Source organism: Orbicella franksi, chromosome 15 (assembly GCF_964199315.1).
Source record: "Orbicella franksi chromosome 15, jaOrbFran1.1, whole genome shotgun sequence".
NCBI lineage: Eukaryota > Metazoa > Cnidaria > Anthozoa > Scleractinia > Merulinidae > Orbicella > Orbicella franksi.
In genome coordinates this window covers 6,702,201-6,722,657 of record NC_138159.1, presented here as the reverse complement: position 1 = coordinate 6,722,657, position 20,457 = coordinate 6,702,201, and the positions used below count along the sequence as shown (strand labels likewise).

The following is a 20,457-nucleotide window of genomic DNA, read 5'->3' as shown; positions in this document are numbered from 1 at the left end:
TACTGTACCATTATGTCATCCTCAAATGAGAATAGAACATTTTACATTTGCCGATTTACTGTACTTTCTGTTAAATTCATGCACATCCATTCACATTCGTGAACATTCAACTAAATATAGAGAGACAGAAAAAAATGACACTGGCTTTTTTTTTTACAGCTCACAAACTCAGGTCATTATTGAGCATAGCTACCTTGGTCCTCTGTGCTTACAGTTTACTAACCCGCCCTCAGTTGTTGATGTAAAAAGTGAGATTATGGAGAGAACTGGACTTCCAACCAAACACCAAGATCTTTACTGTAATGGAAAGAAGGTAAGACTGAAAAAAAAAGAAGACATATTTACCACCTAATAGTTACTTTCCACTGAAACAGATTTGAAATTTTCAGAATAAATGTAAATCACTTAAACCTTAACTTTAACAACACTTTTATATTTTCTAAGAATAAGATAAGATTTATACGTATGCTGATTTACATGGACAAGCTAATGTTGTGCAATGTCGGTTAGTTCCCAAACTTCTAAACTTCCAATAAGAAGGCTATTCAAGGTGCGCTTTGGCAATCGCATTTATTGAGAAGGGTTTCAAACCTGAACTGCAAAGCAACCTTGTAATTCTTTAGCTTCTAAGTTCCCTAATGTTCCTTTGCCTCTGATGTTTCTTGAATTTTTTTCTACAGCTTTGTGGCAGTCAAAGTTTAAGGCCCCTCATCGATTATAATCAAGACAGTCTTACACTAACACTCTCTATTGGGTCTCTTAAAGGTGGAGGTAAGAATAAACGCAATTCCAGTCGTGAAGTTGGGTAGAAGGTTAGCCGTATACGTGAACAAACTCGTCAGTCTCTCTCGCTAGTAATACCACCTTTTGTGGTTGATTTTTGTGTGGCTTACAGGAAGTCACACTATGTCATGATCGGATTTCTTTATTTATTTGTCTACGAGAGTACGAGAGTCAGTCACGTGGGCTTGTGTCCCACTGCGCACTAGTCAGAGTCAGCCATTTCGGTTGTAAGCACGGTTTCTAGTTCCCTCTGCAATTAGTTTTAAGGTAAGTCGTTCATTTTGAGCTTGGTGTTGGGTTCTACATCTTTTCATTTCTTTTACGTGTCGCAAATCTAGTTTCGTAATTAAGTACAAATAATGAAACCCGTTTGCAATTGTTGTTTCACTCTCGGGTGTTCATGCAAGTCGACAAATCGAGACAACGGGAGTAAATTTCCTAGCGAAAGCTAGGACAGACTTTGCATGTGTCCAGTGCTGGTTCTACAGGAGCCATTGTTCCTTTAAAAGCCAATATTCATTGTTTTGAACCGTCAGGAGTTTAAAATGTCTCCATCGGTGACCACAAATTCAAAGACAGTACCACTTTAGCTTGAAAACAATATAAATCACAGACGCCTTTACAAGACTTTCGGAAACAAGAGGGTAATATATTTAGTAGTATAGAGGGGATTAACCAAATACCATTTCGCAGAGGGAGCTTTATTTCGCCTTATCACAGCCCCCACCATCAAGTCCGGCCCTCACAAGCTCGGGCCGGTTGAACCTGGGGGCTGCGAAACGGCGAAATTCAGCTCCCTCTTTGAAATAGTATTTGGTTAATCCCCTCTATACTACTTACAACAAAGGAAAGCCTCATATTAGAAACAAGCGAGCCCGTTGTTATACCGCCCGAGCCGGGATGACTCGAGCGTCAAACAAGTGCGGGTGGCTGATGCGGGGCCGGAAAGAAAGCTGCCAACTTTCCGTGGACATTCAAAGCCTCCCTCCATGCAGAGCTTCGTGAGATGATTCTCAAGGAGTACATCGCTATAAAAATTAAGGAAAAAAAGGAAATGGGTTGGGACAAGGTCCACGAGCATATTTCAAAACTGCCTTTCTGTCAATACATGCAGCAGATTGTGCCAATGATAATTTGCTTTGAATATCTGAACTGCTATTTCGAGGGTTGTTGTTTCCCCTGTTTCGAAAAGGAGGGAACTCTTCATAAAGCATCGCTAAGCCCACCGATGGAGTAAATTATTCCTCTCATAGAAGCCAACCATGATTACAAGAATTTTTTAAAAGTATGCTCCTGGGATGGTTATGATTGGCACGAGTGGTTCCTTTTTGGCAGGGAGCGTTAGCGAAAAAAGGCGGCGACGATATAACCTCCGGTCGAATGAACATTTAAAAATTCACGGCCTCGTTTGCATATTATAAAAACATGATTGTCAGTGTTCACTTGATTGCGTTTCTTGTGAATGAATATTTCACGCCTGAGTGGCAGAGACACGTGCGTGATATTACACGCGAAGTTGTTGATTGCTTTCATGGCGCGCTTCCGGTTGTTTAAGGCCTTCAGACAACAGCTTCCTGTTGCGAATTCCTGATGGTTTCAATTAAAAGCTGGTTGCATTCCTCTTGGCTTCAGTTGAAGCCGTCAGGAATTTTCAAAGCCATCAGGAATGTTGAAGCCAGGAGGAATTTTACAGTCAGATTTCTATTTTTTGTCCACAGTTTGTTAGAATACGGTATTTCTTCTCGGCCTGTTCAATAAAAATAACACTTTTCACCTTTTTTCGAGGAAAAATTGGGCACGAAACGCGGTAGAACAAAGAGATTTCACTAGAGCGATAAAAAGAAACAGCTGATCAAGGGATTTTCCCTATTTCACACTTGACTACGGCCCCCTCTACGCGTGAAGGTAACGCGGTGTAACACAATCACCTGTTTTTGATAAGACAAAGAGAAAGTTTTGTGTTTTTTTGCTCAAAATTTAGTTCAAATCTGCTGTTTAATCCGCAAGTTTTTTTCTATATTCTTCCCGAACCTGGTCCCGAACCTGGTTTCTTATTTTTTCAATATCTGGCTGGATTGGATTTGTTTGTATTTGGGCAAAGTTCGAGCGAAAAGTCTCTTTAAGCTGGCGATATTTCTGCATTTCACGTGTGATCAGTTGAAACTCCGTGTCAGAAACCCGATTATCATTAAGAGCCTGTGAGACGGCGAGGTTTATCGAGTCATGTTTCCCGATAGCCAGAGAGTGGATTCTCGAGTGCTTATTAACTTTGCGTTCAAGCTTCTTGTTGACAACGGACAGGCCAGTGGAAACTACGCCAGATAAAGTGGCTATCCCGGCAACAGGCGCGCCGACAACAATTCCAACACCAGTGAGTGATTGCAACAGCCCCAGAAGACAGAGCTGCCGTGACAGCGCCAAGGCCAACCACGGAATAGTGAAGCGCTTTCCGGGCTTTTCTGTATTTTTTCAACATAAGCCTGTAATGCTCGACCTCAGCAGATATTTCTTTTTCAATTCTGCTTATCTCGGTTAGCCGGAAATTCTCGGCATTTGTCGTTTCGGGAAGGCTTGGATAGATTCTTCTTTCATTCTCGGCAGGCGGCGCGCTTGGTGGCAACAGATTTGCCGAAGACATTGTGTATATATAGAAATTTAATTTAACTCTAATTCAAAAAGAAGAGGGAAGCCTTTGAAATCAAAGAGCTCGCCATTTTCATCTTTCACGCTAATGGGGATGCTATTTATGAACTCATCTGTAGAGCAGTCTCGCAAAACCTGTTGCGGAGAACCCTGGTAGCTTACCTTTTCATAAGGCTTCCCTTTCACATCAAACAGGGCTAATACATCTGACCTTTTGCCATTGAACAGATTCCGTTCTGTGTCGATCAAATTACAATGAATAAAATATGTCGTTGGAGCTGTAAGCCTTTTTACGAATGTTATAAGATTCAACTTTCGCCCAATACCAAGCAAACCGGCTAAATCGCGATCAAGTTCTATCGGCTTTAACCCCAAATTTTTCATTACAAGCTGGCCAGCAGGTTGGCTTATTTCTGTTTCCAGTTTATATGAATATTTTGCGAACAGATCGTTTATTTCTTTTGCCAAGCTTTCTAAATTATAATCCCCTGGGGTTATTTTACTAACTGACAAAGCTCTATCTTTGTTTTTATCTCCCATGGAGCCTGAACCTTCTTTTTTCAAAGTGTCCCAGCTGTTGTACAAACTGCAAGATATGAGTTTCATGAAATGCACTTTCGATATCGGTTTTTCAAAAGATATTGTCCCTCCGTCTGTTGCGTGACAATAGTGAGAACAACCATTTTTATATTCAACAAATAAAATTGTGTTCAAATAAGATGGCCAATTTGTGGAATGGTCCTGCGTTAAAAAAAGCGGAGGCGGCGAAGAAAAAGGTGTGGACAAACTTTTAAACCGCTTCCCCAAAGCGGACAAAAGCCGGTTCGTTTCGCAAGGAAGCGTCGACGAGAAAAATAACGTGACCGCGGAGGTGTTCTTCAAAGAAAGCGAAGACTCGTTTCAAAGCGTCTTCGGCTCAGACAGAAAATATTGGAGCGCCGAAATGAAAGAAGCGTTTGGTTTGGGAGACAGCGGGGGTTTTCCTTACCAATTGTCGCCGCTTGGCTCAAAAATTTCATTGGCCATCCCTGCGGTACCTTTCGAAGGCAAATCGCCAAGCTTGAAGAAAATATTCGACGACGCAATCCAAATCTACGTCACGCCTGACCAATATTTCACAACAAAATTCAGAGAAATATTCCAAGAAACCAAACTCAGGCACACTTCTGCAGCCGAATCAAAACACTGGTTAGGAGGGCCTGACATGAAATATTGGCCGCAACAGCTCAACTTCGCGGTTTTCTGCGCGACACAGGGGTGCGGAGTTTCTCGCGAAATCTTTGACAGCGGGATGAATCTCCCCCCGCAGATAAGAGCTTTCTACAAATTCCACGTGTATTTCACGGTCAGGCGAATTTTGTTCCAGCTAGGAGGAATTCAGAGCATGAGCGCTTTGCCCGGAGACCCGCCTTTCAACCAATGCAATGATCATTATGACGTTGCTTCGTACAAAAGGATATGCAACGAGTTCGGTATAGACCCCTCGAGCGATTTCCGCTACACGCACGGGGGAAACCACGGTCTGGGAAGCGTTTATGTTTACGTGTCCGGCGCCGGCGCGTCGAAAACTGACTATCAATACCCGGGATGGAACAAATTCAGCGATGAAGGCGGGAAAGCTATAAAAGGGGACCTGATTTATTACATCGAGCCGGGGGCCGCTTCTGATACCCAATCGGACTGGTTCGCGCCAAACACAGCATCAGGTTTGACGCAGGCGGGCTTGGCACGAATCAACCAGTCAATTGAGGCTTTCATTTATTGCATCCTAGGCGCGCAAGTCAACGTACGCAGCAGTATTCTTGGTTTGGGTTGCCGGGCGAGAGAAGCCCAAAGCGAGTTCCTGGTGTTGATGGAAAGCGCGATTACACAGCCCGACCTGGCCGCGAGCGTGCAAAGGTACCAGCTCGCAGTGGATCAAGCGAAGGTCAGGCTCAATCTCGCTGTAGCCCCCCTGGCCTGGCTCATGCCCGCACAAATGATAATCAACACCGCAAGCACAATCGGTTACAACAACAAGCTGAAACAGGCGGTCTCTGGGATGAAACTGGGACTGAACAACGAGGTAAATCCAGACACAAAAATATCTGGGCTCAAAATCATGGCAGGAGGCCCATCAAAAATTAACCCGCCCAACAGCCATCCGTCCAACCCGATACACAAAGCCGCAACAGTCGAATCAAGGAAACCATCTTCAGCCGAAACTCAGCAAGCACAGCCGACGGCGCAAAAAATTGAGCCCACGGCTCCAGATAAAACACCGCAACACGAAATTAACAAAACGGCGGTAATTGTCGGTGTAGTTGGATTATCGGCGTTGCTGTTCATGGCTTGGAGGTAAAGTTAACGCTGCTTCTTAAAATATTGTTCGAACAAAAAGGCCACCGCGGCAAGAATGAGCAGCCAGGTGTGCTCGACCAGAAACCCGACGACTTGGCCGGCGGCTTTGAACAGGAAGCTCACAATCGAGCCAATCAGCCCGGGCAGCAGAGAACCAAGTTTCGCGGCAACATCTTTGAGGCCATTTCCCAAAGCTTTGCCGGTGGCTTTCAAACCTCTGGTGAGGGCCCCGATGACAGCTCCGATTGTGGTCCCGGCGGCGAGAAGAATAGCGGTCAATGTCACGCCATGTTTTTTGAAGATTTCCTTGACCCTTTCCAAGAGAGGCCGCCCCCTTTCCCTTTCCACAATCAGAGTTTGCAAATGCGCGATCTCCTCGTTTCTTTCCGCCACTCTGTCTTCTGCGGCTTCTTTCTCGGAGGGCGAGGCATTCTCATCTTGGATGATCGCCTGGTCTTCCTCGTTTTGGCGCTGCAGCTCGCTTTCCTGCTCTCTCAGGTCGTCCAACGGTTTTGTTTGGTTGAGCCTTTCTTTCATGGTGTTTGTTTCACTTTCTTTATCTGCGATGCTGGCCCTGAGTCTGTCGACCTTGGCTTGTTCCTTTTCTCTGTTTTTTGCTTGTTTTGTAAGCGAATCCAATTCTTTTTTCTTGTTTTCAAGATCGGTTTGATAGTTCTTTTTCAATTGTTTCAGCCTTCTAAGCTCTGCTTCGCTTTCAAAATTCGAACCTTGTTCATCCTGAATGGCCTCAATCTCAGCATCAGTTTGCTCGATTTTACGTCTCAGAACTTCCACTTCTTTCTTTTCTTCCTCTCTTTGCGAAGATAGTGTTTCCGCCTGTTGCAGTTGGTTTTCAGCTTCTGCCAGTCTTTGTTTCATTTCTCTGATAGTATCCCGGTCTTCTTCAATGACAACTCTACCCGCAGTATGTGCATGCATAGGTTTTTGCCAGCTTTGCGATGTCTTTTATCAAGAAAGCGTGGCCTTCGTAGACACCTATCGTCAAAATGTTTTTGATTTTGGGGTTCGGGTTTGTTCTGAGATGCCATACCACTTCACCGTCAACCAAACGCTCAGGCTCGTAGACACGTATTCCGAGCCAAGATGAGACAGGCGAGCCCTCGTTCAGATGGCCTTCCATCTTGTCCAACTCATCTAGAGACGTTTTTCTGAAGTTTGGTGGAATAGCATCGAGCTTGTAGAAACTCTGGGCCAGTCTTCGGGCTTCTTTTGTACAACGGTCTGTGCGCGCCCCTCGGTGCACAGCGAGGCACCGCCATAGGCACAGGTTGTCGTTATACACGTCCAAAGATACCATCGCCCGGCTATGGGCAAGGTTGCGCAGCTAGTCAGGCAAAGTTCCCACCAAAGGCTTCATGTCAAGCACAACCTTCACGTCAACCTTGAAAAAGTTTTCAAAAACCCACTTCGTGTTGGGCCTGTCGGTTTTTTCAAGGTCGAGACGCAGTTCTTCCTGGCATTTAAGCCATTTTTCCGCTCCTTCCAGTTTGTCAAACCACTGTGAGCCCTTGGGGCTCGAGTAGTACACAATAATCGTTCCATCCTCAATGTTGCGCAACTGGTACGCGAAAACGTGCCTCAGATAGAACGACGTGCTTACTCTTTCGCGTATCCTCGCCATTAAGTCTGGTGTGAGGTTTCTCCCCAGACCTCTGATGAAGCGCCATCGAATGTAACGCCGGCCTGTACTGTCTTCCCCTTCTTTCTCTGCATCATCGAACAGGTCCAGAATCTCCTTCTGGTAGTCTGTCACTGTTCTGGTTTTCCGTGCAGGGAAGGGGTCGAACTCACTCAGAAGGTCTTGCGTTTTTCTCGACTTTCTTTGGCGTGGAGGAGCTCTTGGCTGGTAAGGCTTCGGAAGTAGTGGCTTTTGCAGACGCGCCTGCGTTTCCTGAGAAATTGGTTCTTCCATCACGTTCTGGACAACCTTTCTTACTGCTGGCGCGTTTTCTGCAAGAAGTTGATCCAAATACTGCAATGTCGCTGGATATATTTTTGCGAGTTCTTCTTCCAGTCTTTCTTGATTGTTGTAAGCCATAGTTCCTTACGTTATAACCTAAGATACATTTCTCTAAATGATGTGTTTCTTTCTTTCAGCTCGAGCAAAACAAGTTCAAAAATTTTTTTTGCTTTTTCACGCTTGCGGATAAGACGTTGTTTTAGTGCGTTACCGCCGCAGGGCTTGCAGAGACGGTAGTCGCACAGAAGACCGACTCCGCAAACTCTGCAAGGCTCTGGCATTTTCATTCCTTTTTTCAGCTGGTAGTTGTGCTGCCCGCAATAAGCCCCGTAACAACGCTTTCCGCAGCTTTCTTTCCGGCCCCCGCATCAGCCACCCGCACTTGTTTGGCGCTCGAGTCATCCCGGCTCGGGCGGTATAACAACGGGCTCGCTTGTTTCTAATATGAGGCTTTCCTTTGTTGTAAGTAGTATAGAGGGGATTAACCAAATACTATTTCAAAGAGGGAGCTGAATTTCGCCGTTTCGCAGCCCCCAGGTTCAACCGGCCCGAGCTTGTGAGGGCCGGACTTGATGGTGGGGGCTGTGATAAGGCGAAATAAAGCTCCCTCTGCGAAATGGTATTTGGTTAATCCCCTCTATACTACTTATTTCATCTCTTTACACTTGGATAGAATTAGTGGAATTACTTGTTTACAAATGTAAGTCACGGAAGAGGTCATTCAACGATCAGTTGACTGTAAAGCTGTCGATTTGCGGAATATACTTTTACCCCCTTGAGTAAGTACGCTTCTTCGCCTCAGTTTGAATATGAACTGACCTTTTCTCCTGGTCCAATTTAGATATTCAAAAGTGAATTGAATTACCATATTAGAGTTGATTTGCATTTGTTTACTGTACGTAGAAATCATAATCACATACGTCGAAAAGTAAGCTTATTATATTTGGAGATTTAGACAACGATTTCTTTGCTATTTTTTTAAATTAACATTGTTGACCATACATTAATGTGATGTATGGATTTGTCTTATTTAAATTTGTTTAGCCATATATACAATCAGTTTTATTGAAATCTGGATTATTGCATAATACAATTTGAGTTTTCATTGGCTTGTTAGCCGTAATACTAGTATATCATTCAGGAATTATGCCATGCTCTACAAATATGGTAAGTTTATATGTATAATTTAATTATTAAAAACAATTATTGGATGAGGTTTTTGTGATATCCAGAATAATCAAGTTCGAGGTAAGTGTTATCAGCCAAAGCCGAAGGCTGAGGCTGATAACACTAACCGAGACCTTGATTATTTCGGATATCACAAAAAATGAATCTCATAGTTGTTTTATTATGCTTTGTCTGAAAGAAAATAACGACAAACGCATTATCACGCCGAACACAGTTTATTTTCGACAAGCCATGTTCTTACTTGAACTTGACACTGCTCTCGGAAATCATGCATTACGCGCGCAACCTACGGATTATTCACTAATCTGCTAGCAGATTAGTGAATAATCTGTAGGTTGCCCTGTTTCCCAGAATTAATTATAGGCTTTTAGCCAATGAGAAGACAGATGGTGACTACAATGTATAATAAAAACGATTATTGCACTCACGCTTGTGGGATATGAAATGATCATAGTCAACTCAATGCTACATGCCTCGTTGGTTATCCATCGTCTCATATCCAACCTGCACTCATGGAATGACCGTTAATTATTCGCGGGCTTCATAGAAGCACTCAATTTAGAGCTATTGTGGTTATGCTTTGATATGGTGTGAGCTTGTACTTTGTGGTATAAATGAAACTAAAATATTATTGATTGAATGATTGACTGATTGATTGAATGATTGACTGATTGATTGGATGATTGACTGTTTGATTGATTGATTGATTGATTGATTGATTGAAAGATACCTACACTCGAGTAACAAATATCTCATCTCATCAGCTAGCACAAAAAATGGCAAATGCTCCCCAATTAACCGATTGCCTACATTTTAAAGGGCTTGCTTTGCAGCAGGAAATAATACAAAGAATGTATAATACAATGAATCAGTTAATCTTTCGCTGATTTTGCTGACTTTCACAAATAGTGTGCTAAACCCTTGAGAAAAATTCATATTTTTTTTTCTTTTTTTTTTTTGTTAAGTTTGGTTTGTGATATATTTATCAAGGGTTACTATTCTCCGATTTACCACTAAAGCTTTAAATTTAGCTTACCATTCTCATATTTTACGATTTTACCGTAAGATTTTTCCGTTACAATTCTACGATTCTTCCGATTCTGCGATTTTACCAAAACGTGTCATTTCTCTGCACACGCTTAAAGAACGAGGTATATATATGGTTTGTTTACCTTAAGATTTTTATGAAAGTGATGTGCCGATTCTACGATTCTAAGATTTTACCTTAAGATTTTTATGATATTGATTCACCGATTCTACGATTCTTCCGATTCTGGGAATAATCTTGTAATCAAAAGAATTGTATAATCTGAAAATCGGAGAATCGTTTAGAATGTGCATTGGAGAATCAAAGAATCGGAAAAATCGTATGTCGAAATTCATATTTTACTATTCTCCGATTAAGCCATAATCGCACTCTACTGCAAGGCCTTAGTTATAAGCTGAAGCAATAAGTTTCAATTACTCGCAAATTAGCAAATACATTCACAATACAACAGCATCTCATTTACCATATCGTAACTACTAGTACGATAAAACGAAATAATTGGAAGCCCCACATGAGCACACTTTGTGATTCTCTGTAATAGCACCCTATTCTCTAAAATACCTCATATTTTCACCTTCTACTATCGATCACTGACCTTTCGAGTTGAAAATCGTAGTACTATGTTTCATTTTTTTCATGATAATTCAGTTTTATCCTAATTAAAAGTATAACTTGTGAGCCACACATGTACGCACTGCGGACCTATTTTTTTCAAACGTAGATTACTCAGCTTTGCCTTTGTCTTCGGGTCATGACTTTTAGGGCTGACTTTGGCGATGTGCGAGTCAATTCTGTCGATAACTTTGTTGTATTGCTTTTGTACAAAAAAAATCCATCCAACTTCCATTAATGCTTCATGTCTATTTAGGAACGCCAAATACTTATCATTTGCTGCTTTACAATTGGCTAATAATGTCTCTAACGCTTGCTGAACTTTACGAAGAGCCGGAATCACGTCTTCGCCAGCGTCGTGTGAATCCAGCAAATGAACTGCTTCGTCAACCAGGGTTTTGAAGACTGCCTCAGTCGTGTTTCGCTTTACAAATGCTTGATCGATCATCCTCCTAGTTTTACCGAAATCTAATTTAGCCAGCTCTTCACGATGGACTTCTGGTTTTGCGGCGATCTCGTTAGCTTTTTTTTGCATTTGCATATCGAATTTAATGCTCCATTTTCTCGCTAAACGATCGTTGTAACTCCAATATCCACTCTTCGTTCGCTTCCACTTCGCCGTTTTCCAGAAATATCGTGTACGCATCATGTTTGGATTCTACGTTCCTCCAAGCCTCGGTTAGCTTATCGCAATTCCGTTTGACGATCTCTACTCCTTTATCGTCATCGAATGATTTCCTGAGTTCTTTGAGTTTTCTTATAAAACGGCCTTTCGCAGCGCGTCTCTGACTCTTGGCGTTTTCAGCCATCCGTCACTGTCATCGGGTTCGAATGTTTCACTCGTAATACAATTCACCGTTATCAAAGTATCAGTTGACGCTTTAGTCACAACAATTTAATTCCATTCGTCGGTAATTACTTCGAAACCTAGAAATATGTGCAAAGACATCAACAAACATGAAACTAATCAAAAGAAACATAAGCAGTTCGATGCATTATGGCTAACACTTACCCGGTGGCTCAATAGAGTTACAGCAAAACGAAACTACAACTCAAAATCTACGGTAACCGTTACAAGAACGCTGATTGCGAAAAACTGGCGATGAAACTCTGCCATTATAACTCGCTCGCCTATTTTTTAAGTCAAGGAACAGGAGGTAGAGGTACGAACGTCAAATTCTTCCTACTGGTGTATATTTACTAACACTACGAACTGAGACAATTTGTTTCAGTGACAAAAAGAGAAAAAAGCGTCGATGTCAATTTCTTTTTTCATCCCACCAGCACGCTTAATTCAGTTTGCTTTGTTGACATTGTGTGAAATACATGTGTCACTTGCATGTGTTAAGGCAATCCGTAAAATCAACAACCCATGTCATTGGGAAAATTCCCGCGCATTTTGTCACGAAACGTCGAACTTTTACGTCACTCGCGTGACATTTTCTGGAAAGATTTCCTCACTCGCGTGACCATTTTCTGGAAAGATTTCGTTATTTCACTATCCGAGTTTTTCATCAGGAAACAAAATAGTTCTGACCGCTTTATCTCCCAGGTCCAGTTCGCAGCTCTCGATCTGAACTTCTTGATTCATAAATATCATAATCACCGCATACCCAATTGTAAGTCAAGTAAGCGACGGACCATGGTATTATTGTTAAGAGGGTAGGGAAGGGGAGTACCCTGTTCATTAACGGTGTGCTTCTTATTGGAATCGTAAAAAAAACACGAACGAAGAAAGATGAATAAAATTATCCACAACGAACAAAACAGGAGACCTTTACTATAAGGAAAACCTTGCTGACGTTAAGGTGAAACAAAATGGCCGGGAAAGATATCAAACCCACCCCAACCCTGTTCAAAAATTAAATTTAAAAGAAATCCGTCCCCGCATCCGTGTTCAGTTCGAGGTCAAATTAGCAAATTATGTACCGTATGCGTGACTTAGTTTCATCACGAACATTGAGACATGTCATAATTCCTTGAATGTCTGCGTAGGAGCGTTTATCGTTACAACATGCACCTATAAGTAAATAAAAGGAAAAGTGGAAAAGAAAACCTTGAAGTTAAAGCCACCATTAAAACCTGGGTGTATTTCCACTGCAGGACTTTTGACGATGGAGTACACTTTGGAGCAACTGAACTATTTTCGCATTTGTTACATCGCCTTTAACTTGGTTCCCGAAGGACTACGACAAGTCTTCAAGCAAGAATGGGATTTCCTATACAAAACAACACCTGGAGAATGGAAAGATACACCAAAAAATGGTTTAGACTTTTATAATAAGGAGTCTAGAAAAAGCCGCTCCAGGAATTCGCGATATCTGGCAACTATACAACACGGTAACACGGCAGAGTGGGACTGTAGCTGTTTGTTTTTCGTGATCCTGTTCTCAGATAGCATTGGCACAACGTTGAGTGCAGCCATCAAGAAAGGAGTCGATGATCTTCGCCTAGTCCGAAATGACATTGCTCATATCAGCGAGGCGAAACTTACTGATGCTGAATTCAGGGGTTATGTCGGAAGAGTGTTGCTGGCGTTCAACTCTTTGAGTCTTCCAATCAGTGATATAGAGGCCGTTAGAAACCAGACGAGCTTTCCCACCGCAGAAGTAAACAACTTGATGGCACAGGTTGCTAATCTTCAATCGGAATTAAAAGAAGTCAAATGTGACTTACAAGTGGCACAAGACACGATACAGGAAAAGGAAGACCAGGTTGAAAGTCTTACGCAAGAAATTAATTCCAAAGTTGAATCTTTCTGTACTCTCACTTTCAAGCCATCTCACCAAATCATCAGCCGTTCAAATGACGCCACCAGGATCATGGCAAAAATGCAAGAGCTTGACGATGGAAGTAATGGAGCGGTCAGTACCATTTATTTATCAGGAAATCCTGGATGTGGCAAAACTCAACTTGCGCGTCAAATTGGAGAAGAGTTCTTTACAAAAGGATCAGGTGAAACAGAAGGCTTAACGTTCGTTGCAACCCTGAATGCTGGAACCCTTGAAACGCTAGCTGACTCGTACCTCAGTCAGGCTAAACAGTTGGGAATTACTGAATACGCTCTCACCAAACTGGCTACCGCGAAGGAAGCCAACCCCAAGGAAAGAATTCAGCAACTCCGGTGTTTAATTTTCCCGCAGTTTAAACAGTTCTCAAAATGGTTAATAATAGCAGACAACGTTGTTGACCTGTCCTTGGTTTATGATTACCTACCTCAAACCGCCAGTGAAGAGTGGGGTCACGGTCGGGTGCTGATTACAACTCAAGATAGTAGTGCGATTCCTACAAATGCTCCTCATACTTACCATGAGTCACTCAGTGAAGGAATGCAGCCTGAGGACGCAGTGGAGCTATTAAAACAAGTATCGCAAATTTCCAATAACGAGAAAGTTCAAAAGGTTGCTGAGGAACTAGACTATCAGCCGCTTTCCTTAGCAGCCGCTGCATGTTACGTGCAATTTGTGAGTCGTTCTTCAACCTATGACTGGTCAAACTTCTTGACATCACTTGCAGATGTCGAACGTGAAGTAACAGAAGAACGTCTTACTCAAGTGAATCTTGCGTATCCGAAAAAAATGACTGAAGTAATTCAATTGGCAATAAATACAACTTCGAGAAGCGATGAAGTTCTTCGCCAGACATTTCTCTTTTTCTCGCTATGTGATTCGGAACCTCTACCAATTCAAGCTGCTGTCAATTTTGTCAATAATCGCACCTCGCGACAAACTGACGAGTTAATCAAAGCAAACATTTTAAGCTCTTCTTTAATTATGCGTTTATACAGCGAAGATGAGGCACCCAGCTATCTAAGAGTGCACAACGTTGTTCATCAAGTACTCAGGAAAATGTCACTCATGGAGTTCACAGAGAAACACGAGTGCTTATCTGCAGCAGTTCAGGTTTTTCACTCCCTTATTGAGTCGGAGCAGAATCATTTGAGCGAAAGTGGCGACCGTTGCGTATTGCTACGACGGATTACAACTCATTGCAAAGCGTTGTATGAAATTCTTACAAACACTTTTCCTGCTGACGTTGTTTGGGTGAAGGGGTTAGCACCCTTCATTTCCCCTGACAATGTCGTTTCGTGGCTTTGTTCAACGGCCAGTGTGTTTTGGAGCCTTACTAATTCATCCAATGCAATTCTATTTTCAACGTCAGCCTATGATGTGGTTAAATATACAAGTAGCACACGAGAGGGCGACATAATTAAAGCAAATGTTTTTCATGTGCATGGGTTAACATTGTCAATGAAATGCCAGTATAAATCATCAATATCGTGCCATGAGGAGGCTACCAAGATTTATACTGCAATTTACGGTGAGCATCATTCGAATGTAGCCGCAAGTTATAACTGCTTGGGAGATGTTTATCAACATCTTGGACAGTACAATGAAGCCAAAGAATATCACGAGAAGGCACTGATCATCGACAAAAAGATTTTCGGCGAGGAACATGCTAATGTCGCAACAAGTTATAGCAACTTGGGAAGTGTTTATCAAGATCTTGGACAGTACAATGAAGCCAAAGAATATCACGAGAAGGCACTGATCATCACGAAAAAGGTTTTCGGCGAGGAACATGCTAATTTCGCAACAAGTTATAGCAACTTGGGAACTGTTTATCAAGATCTTGGACAGTACAATGAAGCCAACCAATATCACGAGAAGGCACTGATCATCAGGAAAAAGATTTTCTGCGAGGAACATGCTAGTGTCGCAACAAGTTATAACAACTTGGGAAGTGTTTATCAACATCTAGGACAGTACAATGAAGCCAACCAATATCACGAGAAGGCACTGATCATCACGAAAAAGGTTTTCGGCGAGGAACATGCTAATGTCGCAAGAAGTTATAACAACTTGGGAACTGTTTATCAAGATCTTGGACAGTACAATGAAGCCAAAGAATATCACGAGAAGGCACTGATCATCACGAAAAAGGTTTTCGGCGAGGAACATGCTAATGTCGCAACAAGTTATAGCAACTTGGGAAGTGTTTATCGCAATCTTGGACAGTACAATGAAGCCAAAGAATATCACGAGAAGGCACTGATCATCAGGAAAAAGGTTTTCGGCGAGGAACATGCTAATGTCGCAAGAAGTTATAGCAACTTGGGAACTGTTTATCAAGATGTTGGACAGTACAATGAAGCCAAAGAATATCACGAGAAGGCACTGATCATCACGAAAAAGGTTTTAGGCGAGGAACATGCTAATGTCGCAACAAGTTATAGCAACTTGGGAACTGTTTATCAAGATCTTGGACAGTACAATGAAGCCAAAGAATATCACGAGAAGGCACTGATCATCACGAAAAAGGTTTTAGGCGAGGAACATGCTAATGTCGCAACAAGTTATAGCAAATTGGGAACTGTTTATCGCAATCTTGGACAGTACAATGAAGCCAAAGAATATCACGAGAAGGCACTGATCATCAGGAAAAAGGTTTTCGGCGAGGAACATGCTAATGTCGCAACAAGTTATAACAACTTGGGAAGTGTTTATCAAGATCTTGGACAGTATAATGAAGCCAAAGAATATCACGAGAAGGCACTGATCATCACGAAAAAGGTTTTAGGCGAGGAACATGCTAATGTCGCAACAAGTTATAGCAACTTGGGAACTGTTTATCAAGATCTTGGACAGTACAATGAAGCCAAAGAATATCACGAGAAGGCACTGATCATCAGGAAAAAGGTTTTCGGCGAGGAACATGCTAATGTCGCAAGAAGTTATAGCAACTTGGGAACTGTTTATCAAGATGTTGGACAGTACAATGAAGCCAAAGAATATCACGAGAAGGCACTGATCATCACGAAAAAGATTTTAGGCGAGGAACATGCTAATGTCGCAACAAGTTATAGCAAATTGGGAAGTGTTTATCAAGATCTTGGACAGTACAATGAAGCCAAAGAATATCACGAGAAGGCACTGATCATCACGAAAAAGGTTTTAGGCGAGGAACATGCTAATGTCGCAACAAGTTATAGCAACTTGGGAAGTGTTTATCAAGATCTTGGACAGTACAATGAAGCCAAAGAATATCACGAGAAGGCACTGATCATCAGGAAAAAGGTTTTCGGCGAGGAACATGCTAATTTCGCAACAAGTTATAACAACTTGGGAACTGTTTATCAAGATCTTGGACAGTACAATGAAGCCAAAGAATATCACGAGAAGGCACTGATCATCACGAAAAAGATTTTAGGCGAGGAACATGCTAATGTCGCAACAAGTTATAGCAACTTGGGAAGTGTTTATCAAGATCTTGGACAGTACAATGAAGCCAAAGAATATCACGAGAAGGCACTGATCATCACGAAAAAGGTTTTAGGCGAGGAACATGCTAATGTCGCAACAAGTTATAGCAACTTGGGAAGTGTTTATCAAGATCTTGGACAGTACAATGAAGCCAAAGAATATCACGAGAAGGCACTGATCATCACGAAAAAGGTTTTCGGCGAGGAACATGCTAATTTCGCAACAAGTTATAACAACTTGGGAAGTGTTTATCAAGATCTTGGACAGTACAATGAAGCCAAAGAATATCACGAGAAGGCACTGATCATCACGAGAAAGGTTTTAGGCGAGGAACATGCTAACGTCGCAACAATGTATAGCAACTTGGGAAGTGTTTATCGCAATCTTGGACAGTACAATGAAGCCAAAGAATATCACGAGAAGGCACTGATCATCAGGAAAAAGGTTTTCGGCGAGGTACACGCTGCTGTAGCGGGAAGCTACAACACCTTGGCTAACGTTTATCAGGCTCTTAAACAGCGCAGTAAAGGAGACGAATGCCTTAAGAACGGCAGAGAGATCCTTAAACTGTGCAACCAAACAAGGAGGACTGAGAGTACATTCTTAGGTAGCAGCAAGCTGCCGCGGCTTGAGAATTGTTGATACGTGCTTTAAACAGCATAACCAAACAGTGAGTAAGGATTGTTTTATGTTGTATTCTAACAATTTTGAGTGGGGATCGTGAGCAAACCCAGATTTCCTACGGCCAAGTGTTAGACAGAGAAAGACCTGGGCACAAAATTTTTTTCGACCTGTTTGTTGTCTTGCTCGCACTTGGATTCCTTTTCTTTTCTATTTTGTTTGTTATTTCTAACGTCCTGTTATCTGACACGACAAGGGACTACAGATGAAAACCCTAATATTGATTTCCTTGCATGGTTCACACAAGTTTTGTAACTTCATCTGATTCAGTTACTTTTCAACTCAAACAGACTCGACGCCGCCCCCCCCCCCCCCCCCCGCTCACCCTTCCGAGGGTGAGGGGGAATGTACTCTACAAAGCTTTATTTAGGAAGGCTCCGCCCCGAGGTCCAACCCCTTACCTTTTGTATACCGTTTTTACAGAAAAGTTAGCCCTATCATATACCTTTAATTGAAAAAAGGTATCCCTTTTACATACTCACTAAAGAACGCTGCATCCCTTTTGTAAACCATCTAAATGATGATAATGAACAATATTACGGGAGAACATCAAGCATTATCACAAGAGATGTGAATCCAAAAAACATATTATTTGTTCAGTTCACGTTGCGGCGGAAGTCAAGATGATAGATTTCCCTATTTCTTCATTCCTACCCTTTGATATACCTGAAGCCTGAAAAAGGCACCCCTTTCGGGCGGAGCCTCCGAGTATAGACCATTATAGCGAGAACACCCCACGGAACTCGACAACAGATATTCATATGAAATTGTACTTGTAACTAGTAAGGATTGATTTTATTGATTTTCATTGCAGTGAGGTTTGATGTTAGCAAACCTTTTTTACCTTTAGAACAATACCATTCAGTGTATTTGCCCTCGGTATTGACCTTATGAATTAACAACGAGCGTTAAGGAAAGGAAACAAGCAAACTAAACAAACAAAATGTCGATACTCTTTCAGTATGATCCCGAGCTAGCTTAGTTAATTAGGGAGGCAAAGGAAACTACGACAGCGACTGCAACGACACCGTCACCAAACAAAAGGTTTAACGAGCAGAACTTTGGCTTTGCATGTTCGTTGAAATCTTTGTACAATACTGTTAGCCATGTTTTGGCGAACATCAATGTGAAATAACCAAGTTCTGCCTGTTTGGAGAACGTGAACCATGACGGCTAATTCTTCGTATTTCCCGTTTTGGAATTAACACTGCCGATACCTATTTAACTTGAACATGTTATTAGACCGATAGGTGAACTGAACAGATCCAAGTAACCTCGAAATTCCAAGACAAAATCTGAATCTCGCTTCCAGAGCTTTTCCTTTAGAGATTGGGACTACAGTAAAATCTAAATGTATTTGTTTTCAAGGCGTTGTTGTCAGCGTCGCCGTTGTCGTTGCTTGAGCTCCCTAACAAGAGATTTATACGACTTTCTGTAGTTAGAATTAACCATGTAAGACCAACATTGCATCTGCTAAAGCATTCAAATCATAATTGTTTAAGTCAAGCGGTTCATCTTCGTGCAGACCTTTTCAGCAGCCACGGCGGTACGAAGACGTTAGTGTGAGGCACCATTCACAATACGTTGGGGGAAATTTGAAAACGCAGCTTTATTCCTACGGGTAGGCCTACCGTCCACACCAATCCATCTCGAAAACGGAGCTTTTCGAAAACGCTCTTCAAACGGGAGGAATTTAAAAACACCGGGTTTTCGTTTCCGTGTTGAGGAAAAACATTTTGAAAACGGAGCTTTTTCGAAAACGATGACGTCACGATAATCATGTGATTTCCCTGACCCAGGTTTTCTCAAAAACAATCCAAAATGACCGGTGATAATTGCATTTGTAAATTCCTCCAGCGTAATGTGGGAGGGGCCTGAGTGTGACGGGAAACATTTTGAAAACAGAGGTTTTTAAGAACGATGACGAGTTGAGCTTTTCTGCCGTACATGATTGTTGCGTATTCAAATTTCTCAGGCGTAGTGTCGGGACGGAAAACATTTGAGCCTTTTTCGGAGTGAACACTCTCTTTTCAAATTTCTCCAGCGTAGTGTGGACGGGTCCCGAGATGTTAGGAGACTGACAAGGAGCACAGAAAAAACAGGCAAAGTGCAATCATTTCTTGTAAGATTGTTTCCATGACAATCGTCATGTCAGATTAGCCAAATCCCAGCTTATTGATTTCTTATTACAATGGTCAATGATTTGCACTTTTAAAATAAGGAAAATAGTTGTTAGTAAAGTTTGACCGCATCATTAGTAGTGTGGCAAGTTTAGCTGAAGTAACATATAAGGTTAATAAAGTAAAATGTATTGCGTAGTTCTCTCTTAATTCTTGGTATTGTACACCAGAGACCCTTTGCATATATGGCGACTAAATTTGAAAAACAATACTTTGTACATCCTTTGCCTCGTATTCATGTTTCCAGACAAAGTCTTTTTCACATGAATGTGAGGCTTAGGATGTATAAGTATTGTTATTCAAATTAAAGCGCCATTTATTTAAAGGGTCCATGCACATGACTACGGTAGATTTTTAACGATCCTAAAATAGTCCTTTTAACCAATGTCACGCAATATCAACAATTTGTTGTGTCTTGCATATAAACAACAACAACAACAAAAAAAACACACCTCCAGAGATCAATTTGTCGTGCCAAGTCGGTAGATAAGTCTCACAACGATCGATTGCAAAGACATGGAAGTGTGGGACCCTAAATAACTAAGCAAAGTTTCACAAACATCGGTTGCAAAGAAAATGGAAGTCAGGGGATGGGACCCTAAACTTGCCAATTTTTAGAAAGAAATGTATGGCAAGGGTCGACGCTTGTCCCGTGGCATACATTACTTTGTAAAAATTGGCGAGTTCTCATAGTTACCAAGGTAAATTTCGAGAGTAATCACTAAACATATGTTCCAG

At 41.9% G+C, this 20,457-nt stretch overlaps 2 protein-coding genes across 5 annotated transcripts in view; one reads left to right on the top strand and one right to left on the bottom strand.

The window, feature by feature from the left end:
- LOC145469683 (uncharacterized) overlaps positions 1-20,457 on the top strand; it is a 54,760-nt gene that overhangs the window by 34,263 nt on the left and 40 nt on the right. For all 4 annotated transcript variants that reach the window (XM_081453448.1, XM_081453451.1, XM_081453449.1 and 1 more), the window contains 3 exons: positions 160-313; positions 681-771; positions 12,699-20,457. The exon at positions 12,699-20,457 is cut by the window's right edge and continues 40 nt beyond it. In XM_081453448.1, the coding sequence (XP_081309574.1) occupies positions 160-313; positions 681-771; positions 12,699-17,500 (5,047 nt within the window). In that variant the 3' untranslated portion in view covers positions 17,501-20,457. The remainder of the gene's footprint in view (positions 1-159; positions 314-680; positions 772-12,698) is intronic.
- On the bottom strand, positions 5,768-6,717 carry LOC145469780 (uncharacterized). The gene has a single exon (XM_081453586.1). It carries the CDS (start codon positions 6,703-6,705, stop codon positions 5,770-5,772), a length of 936 nt encoding a protein of 311 aa, XP_081309712.1. The 5' UTR covers positions 6,706-6,717; the 3' UTR covers positions 5,768-5,769.